Source organism: Leptopilina boulardi, unplaced genomic scaffold (genome assembly GCF_019393585.1).
Source record: "Leptopilina boulardi isolate dan_hultmark-lab unplaced genomic scaffold, ZJU_Lbou_2.1 LbouV2_377, whole genome shotgun sequence".
Taxonomy (NCBI): domain Eukaryota; kingdom Metazoa; phylum Arthropoda; class Insecta; order Hymenoptera; family Figitidae; genus Leptopilina; species Leptopilina boulardi.
This window is the reverse complement of record NW_026137948.1, coordinates 2,702,688-2,713,686: the sequence shown is the minus strand read 5'-3', so window position 1 is coordinate 2,713,686 and position 10,999 is coordinate 2,702,688. Positions and strand designations below refer to the sequence as shown.

Sequence of the window (10,999 nt, the reverse complement as noted above, 5' to 3'; positions counted from 1 at the left end):
AGAATGAACATGGTTTAGTTAGGACCAATGCACAATCTCGATAATCGTTCGCGAACAAGATGCATGCGTTAGAAAAGGACACAAACATTATTTTGTCCTTTTCTATCTCATGAACGACTTTGGCGAATATTTTCTGCCGTCGGCGTAAAGCGTGAACTGTGGACGGCAGCTTTATGCTGAAGAGAGAGGTTATTGTGCGTTGACCCTATAAATTTAGTACAGACACTCAGCCATTCTTAAATATTTCATTCTTTATGGAAAACGAAAAAAAATTAAAGATTTTATGGAGAAATATAATAATATTAAAACAGTATAGTAAATAATTGTGAATTTTTATATATACATTACTTTAATGTTCTCTTTCAAATTTGAAACAGATAATGATCTCATGATGTCAAGAAATTATAATGATTTATTAAAATTTAAACTCAATGATGAAGGTTGTAGAACAACTTCATCTAATGAACAGGTAAATACTTTCTGTATATTATTACTAGTGATATTATATGAAATGTATTTTGTTATTGTTAACACATTTTCAATTTATCACATATTTCTTTAATATACAAATTATTATTATTTTACTATATTGTAATGGCTCAAAACTCAGGTTTGGAAAATATTTTGAATATTTATGTTATTTAAAATTTTACTTAATAAAAATAAAATATTTATAATTTTTTTAAATCGGAAATTTTTAAACATTTTACAAAAATATAAATTTTTCAAATATTAGCTCGACTATATACTACCTATATTATTTTTGGTTTTACAAAGTATTGAGTTTAATTCTATCAAGGTGAAAAAATAATTAATAATAAATAAGATTTATTAGGTACACTACCGTCGGAAATTGTGCGACCTCTGCTTTTTCGATGACTAGAGAATGGTTTAAATCTTCAAAAATATTAAAACTAAAATTTTTTCCTTTTTATTTTATAAAAGCTAATAAAATTCTGAAAGAAATGACACCTTGACAAAGAGAATTATGTTAATTTTTCAATTAGATATCTGAGAAAAACCCAATTTTCAATGTTTTTATTAGGGTTCCGTACACCTTTGGTGTACCGACGGAACCCTTATGAAAAGACTCTTGCGTCCGTCCCAGCTTTGTGTCCCCCCTTGCGGCTACAATATTTAATATAGAGAGTTGCAATTTGGTACATACATGTATTTTCACGTGCAGATTACAAAAAAAATATAGAGAGACCGATTAAATTTGATGTCTACGATCTAGAAAGGTAATAAATCGTTTTTTTTTCGAAAAAATTGCAAAAAATGACCCTGTCCCCCCCCCCCCCTTAACTTCTACTACTTAACCCTTCGGGTTAGTGGAAAACTATGCCATTTCAGAAAATATTTGAAAAACATGCCATTCCGCGTGAAGATTGGAAAAGATGCCTATTCGTGAAAGCCGTGTGAAACATGCCATCTAGGATGATATTTGAAAAACATGCCATTTCGGCGAAGAGTTTTTTTTCTCCTATTTTAAGTTGGTAATACTGACTCAAAATAAATAATAGGCCTTTTTTCATTAATTAAATCGTCAATTTCTATTTCTGACAGACAGTATTTTGTTTCGATTAAATTTTAATATAGAAGCTAACCGACATAGTAAAAACCCAAAAAGGGTATACGTGAAGAGATCAAAATAAAAAAAATAATAATATAGAAGCTAATATTTCATATAAAATGCACTATATTGTAAGTGCAAACCAAGTAGAAAAATAATTACAAGAAATCTAATTTTAAAATAGTAGTCAAAGAAAATATGTAGAGTAAAATACGAACTTTTGGCATTTTTAGATATTTGACTAATTTGAAAAAAGTGCTTTCATTATTAAATTTTTTAATAAGAATAGCAGAAATCAGAGAAAAAGCTTGCCTATTATTTATTGCGAGTCAGTATTATCAACTTAAAATAGGAGAAAAAAACTCTTCGCCGAAATGGCATGTTTTTCAAATATCATCCGAGATGGCATGTTTCACACGGCTTTCACGAATAGGCATCTTTTCCAATCTTCACGCGGAATGGCATGTTTTTCAAATATTTTCTGAAATGGCATAGTTTTCCACTAACCCGTCCAATTTTTTTTTATTTCTAGCAAAAATTAATTAATTAATATCATTCCAATGATTCCAAGAACATTTAAAAATATTAATTTTTGACAGAAATATAACATAATAAAAACATTGAAAATTCGGTTTTTCTTAGATATCTAATTGAAAAATTAACGTATTCTTTTTGTCAAGGTGTCATTTCTTTCAGAATTTTATTAGCTTTTATAAAATAAGAAGGAAAAAATTTTAGTTTTAATATTTTTGAAAATTTAAACTGTTTTATAGTCATTGAAAAAGCAGAGATCGCACAATTTCTGACGGTAGTGTAAATTTGTCAGAGCAATTCAAATAAGTATATATTGCAATAGAAATAAAAATTATTCATGTAAATCGGTAAAATGTGTGTTTTAACGTGAAAAAATTTACAAGCGTGGAAAGACTACACATACAAAATCATTTTGAAAAACTTTCTACAATTATAAGTTCAAAAATTATTTTTAATTAAAAAACAGGTTGAAGTATGAATTTTTGTTTTCATTTCATGAACACATTGCTTCCTCATGGAGATTTTTGAGACCAATTTGTGGTAACTTATTTGGTATTATGTTAATTTTAAATATAATTGCTCGATATTTGCAGAGATAGATTTTTAAAGTCAATAAATTCGTAATATTTTATAGTAGAAAGTTCAATAATAGATCAGTTAATTAGTTTTTAAATATTCTCTAAATTGGTTATGATAATTATAAAGTTACATAAAGATTTTTAAACAAATCGTGCAAAAAAGTCAGTTATTTTTTACATTTTTCATTTTTAAAATGTTAAAAAATAACTCTAGATAAAATAACAATAGAATGTTCGTTAACACTGGTTTACATAAAGTGAAATTGCTTATCGAATAAAACATTTTTTTTCGATTAGTAGGTATTATTTAAGTGAAAAAAATATGTTTATTTTTTGAAACAGGAATGAATGCGTGGAACTTCTGTGTGCCTGGAATAGTAACCGACTTTTCAAACCTCGGATTTAGAAAAATTTCTTCTTCAATGTATTCTTCATGTGTACAGAATGCAACATGAATTTTTTCTAAATGTTGAGCAAACTCAAACAAATCTCGGGCATTTATAATTTGGTTTTCAAGGGGTCGCTGTAAGCTTGCTTGGGCTGCAGCTCTTTTAAGGCTATCTCCCACTCCATCGCAAGGACCTTTGCCATGTGATGTCGCAAAAAAATGCCACTCTGCATCGCAACCGAAGTCTAAATTGTAATGGGTTAAATTTGCAAAATTTTTGCGATTTTTATATTGAGCTGCTGATCCATCCGAAAAATAAAAAATCTTTTTTAATTCTTGGTTTAAATTTTCTCTTAGAAAAGTAATTAATTTTCTTTGAAATAGATGTACTGTTATAGTATTATGTTCCAAAATTTCAGAAATTACAACAAAACTAACATGCTTTAACTCCTTTTCTGAATTGTTGTCCAATGATAACTTTGAGTTGAATCTTGGACTACAAAGGAATAATTTTCAGCAAAATCGCAAATTATTAATAATTCCCCATCATTCAAATTAGATTTAACATCTACAAGAAATTGATTTTGTTCCTTCGCAATAAAACCATGTAAAATTAATTTTTTTTGTTCTTGTGCGAAATATTCAACGAACTCTTCTGTAGATTTTATAATTGTTTCAAGATTAGAGCGGTCTACTTGAACCCATTGCTTAAATGTAATATTTTCAATATTACTGTTTTCATAAGCTGATAGTAAATCCGCTTTTAATTTTAAATCTCCTGGACAAGAAGAACAAGTTCCATGGTAACATTCTATTTGTGGTGGATTGCAAATTGATTGAGCTATCCAGTGCTGATACGTAGGAAATTCAAGGTTGCTACTGATAGCTAATTCACGAATTTTTCCACATTCGAACATTAATTTTACATTTTGGTGAAGAGTGCAAACGCAAACAGTATGCGAACCTAAAAACTAAAAAGTTATTTCCAGAAATCAATGTTTTTGCTCTTCGTGCCATTCGACTTGAACATCCAAATGTTTCTTCAAATCTCCGAATTGTCCAATTTTTAGGTAGAATTGTTAAAATTTGCAATTGAAATTTTTTATCTCCTTTACATTCTTCAAATTTTTCTTGAAGATATTTTACAATATCATTTTCATCATCATTAGAGTCATCGAGATCAAAAATTTTTATTTTTAAGTACAGAAGTAATATTTTTTATTAAATCTGTTTTTTCTGTTACAGTATAAGATTTTTTAGAATCAATTTGAGGTTCATTTAAAATTATTAAACATTTATTTAAATAAGAAAATACTGCCTCTTTGTCCACTGCAGGAAATTGTATCATATCTTCTTCACCATTTTCTGGGATAAAAATATTTTCAATGTCATTCATTTCAACATCCCTAGTAATATTTTCATTGTCGTTCATGATTTGTTGTGGATTATTAGTTGTTTTTTCTATAAAAGAAGGAGGTTTTTGCAATAAAGATTTTCAGCATTGATCACAAAGATATTGATCACCTGAAAGATTTGAAAATTTTTTCGCTAGCTCTTTTGAAATGTTGCGAAGATTTTTTTTTATATTTCGCATGTTTAGGTCTATTAAGTGGGTTACAACAAAATTTAGTAAAAGGCATCTTAAAAAACAAAAAATAATAAAAATAATACAATATTTTTAATGAAATGAAATTATGTTAAATTAACAAAACAGCGGAAGTTAAAGCTCTTGAAGAACTTTCTCCAAAAAGATGAAGTAAAAAATCGTAATGAAAACAGAAACACAAATTTTAAAAAACGAGAAAAGAAAAAAAATTATAAGTCGAAACGCTTATTTGAACGTAAATTCAATTTAATACCAAACACATAAATAAGTAAAATCGAACACCGAAAAATACTTACCTTCATAGAAGAATAAAAAAAATTCGTAAAATGTCTAGCTATAAATTGTTATCTGCATATACACATTTCGAAATGCACGTCATTAGTGGAAGAAATTATCAAAATTAAGATTTCGACACCTTGCGGACGCGAAGACAACTACTAAAGATAACGCGCGAATTTTTAAATACAATTTATATTCTACACATAAAAAGAGTATAACTGATATTACTCAAATTAAATAAAATGAATTTTATTTGATATGAATATTATTGACATCATTATTATTTACTAAATTATTATTAATTATGATATTTTTTTTATTAAAAAAATTCAATCAAAAATTCCATTTAAATTTCTAAATCAACTGATTAAAGGCATATTTCATTATAATTTACATTATTACGTTGATTGTAATTAACGGAATCAGATAATAATATTTATTCAAAAATTTTTTTTGACTTTTTTCCGGGCAAAAAAATTTTTTTTTTCATGAACTATTTTTTTCTTAAAAAGGCATCTTTTTGTGAGAAATGCAAAAAAAGTTGATCTCATTTGGATAACAAGAAAAAAAGTTACATGTTTTTTTTAAAAAAATGACAAATTTTGAATTAGAGATATTTTAAAAAATTTTGAAAATTTTGAAAAAGTCTGTAGGCTTTTATTCTGTACATATAAAGGAACATATTCACAAGGTTTCAATAAAATTGCTCCAATCATCAAAAATTCTTGTGATCACATCCCATGGAATTGCTCATATATTATATAATAAACACAGATTTTTTATATAATAATAACTAATTTCCTTTATTTTATTTGATTTTGTGAAATAATGTAACATAATAATATATATAGGTAATGTAAGATAATAACAATAATAATAAAAAATAATTAAATTATAAACAATTTTCGCATACGAAATAAATCATCTTTTTTGGTAAAGAAACGCAAGTTTCATGAAACCATGCTTCACAAATTTTACATTGAATCTAGACTTCACCTTCGACAGATTCGGTGTATAAATGGTCGCAAACAGAACAGGACGTATCATCATTTTCTACTTCTACATTTTTCAAAATTTTTTTCTTCTTTGCTATTTCAGCTTTTATGATTTTTTTCCCCTTAACAGTCCTTTTATAATTTTTATTATTTTTCTTTTCATTTTTATTATTGTTCTTATCCTTTTTCTCATTTTGCTTTCTAGGAATCTTATTTTCTTTAATATTTTTTCCTCTTTTGCTTTTTTTAATTTTTCAATATATTCCGGACTTGTTAAAATAGTTGTTTCTCCTTTATTTTTTGACATTTTTCGTACATTTCCCTTATAACTTGCTTTTGGTATCGCCAAAATGTCATTAAGAATATATTTACAATTCATATTTTCATTGCTTTCTATTTTGAATCTCAGCACTCATTTGGGAAACTCGTTCTTCTAATTTTTCCAGTTGTTCACAACAATTATTTTCCTTGGTTTCGTGAAATTCATTGATGTTATGAGCAGATATGGACGTTGATTCCTGTAAAATTATTTTTGTTAATTTTATTTATTTATTTCGAATTTTATTTTTTATTATATTTTATGGTTATTTATTTATATTTATTTATATATATTTTTTTATTTATTTATTGAAAATATATATTTTATTTATTTTTATTTGTATTTTTTTATTATATTATTTTATTTATTACAAGATTTGTAATTTCTACCCTCACCTGAAAATTAATTTCTTGATTAGAATTTTGAGTTTCGCCAGTGTCTATTTCAATGTCAGTGGTCACTGCAGGACTAAACTCCTCTTCAGAGAATACATCGCGATTAAAGGGATATATTCCAGCAACTCTGAATCCACTGGCAGCATTGTTCGGTGTTGCTGCTTGTAAATAGCTTGGTCCAAATATCGTTGAAATATCTTAAAGTTTTAGCACCTGACCTGGATGCGTTCTTAACCACCCCAAGACATTTTCGGAATAAAATAAGCTAAATGGCGTCATAAATGTCCTATCCAAGGGTTGGAGCTTATGAGAAGTATGAGGTGGAATGCATAAAATATGCACATTTTGATCTCGAGCTGCCAACAAGAAATCCAAATTTTTTGTATGCGTTACATGTCCATCTAAAATTAAAAGAACTGGCTTCTCTTTACTTGGCTTAGAGTGCTTTATTTATTATTTATTAATTTTAATTTAATAAAACTACATTTATAAAAAATATATATTTATATTCAAAATATAAATAACAATAAGAAATTACGAAAAAATACTTACATGTTTTGGTTAAAAAATCAGGTTAATATTTGTTGACACTTGATTCACGTGAAGTTAGAAAAACTTCAAATATCAAGGTAATGCAATTATTGTGGACGATTGTAGTCTACATTATGATAAATTTTTGCGACTGATTTGAAGAAAAAGAAAAGGAATCCAAGGTTTTGTACCTGAGGAAGCTTTGTGCACGTGGTGAAAGTTTAACCGCCATTTTCGAATTCGAATCTTCAATCAGCGATTTACGCTAAAATTGTGATCATCGTCCCTTGTGACTAGTTTGGTGATCGTTATTTATGTATTGTGACTTTGTGTCAAATTTTTAGCAATTTATGCATTGCCGTGATTTTAATTGAAAAGCCGTTTCGAAAACGTTCGCGGCTATAGTTCACGCACACCCGGACAATTTGAATAAACACAGTACGACTCAATTATGTGTTTATCTTAGTAAACAGTGAATGCCCTTCAGCAAGTATAACGATTTCGTGTTTGCCTGAAATATAATATATTATCGCCGAAATTATAAATTCATAATGGCAACAGACTTAGGTGTCATTGAATTGAAGAGCATTTTACGATCTAAAAATATTGCCACTACTGGAAAGAAAGCAGAATTGATTCTGCGTTTGCAGCAGCATAATCCTGATGAGTCATGGATTGACGAGTGGAGGGAAGGCGGAAAGGTGGTTACCACTGATGACACCGAAGACCATCCCGAAAGAAGTCAACTACAAGACGCTTATGATATTATGAAGCGACAAATGGATGAGATGCAGCAGAGGATGACAGCAATGACGTTGCAGTTGCAGCGCCAAAATGTTCAGATTGTACCAGTTCCTGCTTCAGGGACAAGTTCGAGGGTCAACCCGAATTTAGGGGTACCGCTGATAAATTTTGCGACCGCATCAACTTCGAGTGGGGGAAATGTGATGCCGACTTCGTCTGCCTTTCCTGATGCCGTCTCACTTCAAGCGGGAAATAAGGGGCCGACTACGATTGTCTCTCCTCACGCCGTCTCATTTCAAGGGGGAATGACGTCATCGACTCAGGTTCCTGTACACCAGTCTTCTTCACATCAAAATATTGAGGTAAACTCAAGGTTGTCAATTAATGTTATAGGTGAATTGTTGGGGACGTTTGATGGAAATAGTCAAAATTTCGAAAATTGGTCCCAACAATTACAATTAATTCGCGCCACTTGTAATTTAACTGACGACGTAGCAAAAATTATGATTAGTAGCAAACTCAGGGGCAAAGCGCTTAACTGGTTCCATTCGCGTTCACAACATTTATTAATGCCGGTGACAATGTTAATTGACGAAATGAAAAAAATGTTTTTTCCTTATCTCAGTAGAATTAAATTAAGAAAACTTTTTGAAGATCGCGTTTGGTCTAAATCTGAATTATTTAGCGAATATGTTTACGAAAAAGTAATTTTGGCAAACAAAGCAAATATTGACGATGTAGATTTAGTTGACTATTTAATTGAAGGTATTCCCGATGAGTCATTGCGAGATCAAGCTCGGATGCAACGTTTTAATTCTAAGGAAAATTTGCTTCACGCGTTTGAAAAAATTACTTTAAGTAAAAGATCAATTGAAACAAATAAAAGTTTTCAAAAGGATTCGGGTTATAAGACAAATAAATCAGACGTAAATAATAAGGAAAATAAAAATGTTGCGAATGATGATAATAGATTTACCGACAAAAGCAAAAAACGTTGCTATAATTATAATTTATTGGGACACTTTTCTCAAGATTGTCCAAAAAAGAAAAGAGAAAGAGGTTCATGTTATCGTTGCGCGTCTATGGAACATACAATTGCTAATTGTCCTGAAATAAGTAATCGAAAAAAAATAATAACACAGAAGTTTCAAATGTTGATTTTAGAAAAGTATATAGTTCGGAATATTACACAGCCCCACAAAAAAAAAGTGTCGTGCGCGGCAGACCAGACTAGTCATTTCCCATGTATTTTGACGCGCTGAACACGAATCCGAAGTCCGTTTTGCTCCATCACGTCAGGATTTTTTTCTAACCTCCAAAAACCTGTCGGATTTTGAGAGGTAGGCTATTTTTTTTTAAAATTGATGGATTTACTTCAAAATTGGTATCTAGGGGTTTTTTGGGTCGCTGATGACGAATTTGAAGTTAGATTTTCAAAATTCAACATGGCGGCTCCAATATGGCGGACGAATTTTGTAAAAATTGATGGATTTACTTCAAACTTGGTATCTAGGGGTTTTTTGGGTCGCTGATTACGAATCTAAAGTTAGATTTTCAAAATTTAAAATGGCGGCTCCAATATGGCGGACGAATTTTGTAAAAATTGATGGATTTACTTCAAAAGAAGGGGTTTTCGACGGACCACGTATTCGCAAATTGTTAAAAGATGAGCAATTTATCACCAAGATGAATAAAAAGGAGAAAGCCGCATAACTTAGTTTTAAAGCAGTTGTCGAAAATTTTCTGGGTAATCACAAGAGTGAAAATTGGGAGCAAATAGTTAGTGATATGATTAAAAACTTTGGTAAGTTAGGATGCTTAATGAGCATAAAGTTGCATTACTTAGACTCGCATCGGGATTAATTCCCTGAAAATTTGGGAGATTACAGTGAAGAACAAGGAGAACGATTCCATCGACATCTGACAGAATTTGAGCGTCGTTATCAAGGAAGATGGGATGTAAATATGATGGCCGACTACTGTTGGATGCTGAAAAGGGATATTGTACCTGGAGGCACCAATTTGAAAAGAAAACCATTACACAAATCCTTTGAGGACAAAAGAGTGCGCTACCATAAAAAGAAGTAAATACCTTACTTATGTATATAAGAATTTTCATTTCTAGTTTTGAAAATCTAACTTCAGATTCGTAATCAGCGACCCAAAAAACCCCTAGGTACCAAATTTGAAGCAAATCCATCAATTTTTACAAAATTCGTCCGCCATTTTAAATTTTGAAAATCTAACTTCAGATTCGTAATCAGCGACCCAAAAAACCCCTAGATACCAAGTTTGAAGTAAATCCATCAACTTTTACAAAATTCGTCCGCCATATTGGAGCCGCCATTTTGAATTTTGAAAATCTAACTTCAAATTCGTCATCAGCGACCCAAAAAACCCCTAGATACCAATTTTGAAGTAAATCCATCAATTTTTTAAAAAAATAGCCTACCTCTCAAAATCCGACAGGTTTTTGGAGGTTAGAAAAAAATCCTGACGTGATGGAGCAAAACGGACTTCGGATTCGTGTTCAGCGCGTCAATATACATGGGAAATGACTAGTCTGGTCTGCCGCGCACGACACTTTTTTTTTGTGGGGCTGTGTTATCCAGATATTGTATTAAAATTCGAAAATGAAGAGGGTACTTTCGAGGCTCATCTTGTTGCTTTGTTAGATAGCGGAAGCCCAATTTCTTTTATAAAAAATAAATTTGTGAACCCAGATGTTATTATGCCTTTGGAGGGATCGAATCTGGAATATCACGGTGTAAATAATTCGAAATTACAGTTTTTGGGAAAAACAAAAGCAATGTGCGATTTAAAAAATTGTGTTAAAGAAATCGAATTATTGGTCGTTAGAGATGAGACGATGTCTTCACCAGTAATTTTAGGTCGTGACGCATTCAGGGTTTTCGGATTGGGTATTTTGACTCCGCAATGTTTTGAAAAAAAAGCAGGATGATCATTTAACGGAAATAATGCATATTGAGATTGATAATTTGAATGCCGAGGATAATTTAAAAATAAATCCGGATATTCCTCTTAAGTATCATCAAG

General features: G+C 30.1%; 1 protein-coding gene across 1 annotated transcript in view; it reads left to right on the top strand.

Annotated features, from left to right (window-relative positions):
* Positions 1-229: 229 nt before the first annotated feature.
* The window catches only part of LOC127287947 (protein farnesyltransferase subunit beta), a 47,831-nt gene continuing 37,061 nt past the window's right edge, over positions 230-10,999 (top strand). Inside the window, exon 1 of the mRNA XM_051315106.1 lies at positions 230-469. Coding sequence (XP_051171063.1) covers positions 353-469 — 117 coding nt within the window. The 5' untranslated portion in view covers positions 230-352. The remainder of the gene's footprint in view (positions 470-10,999) is intronic.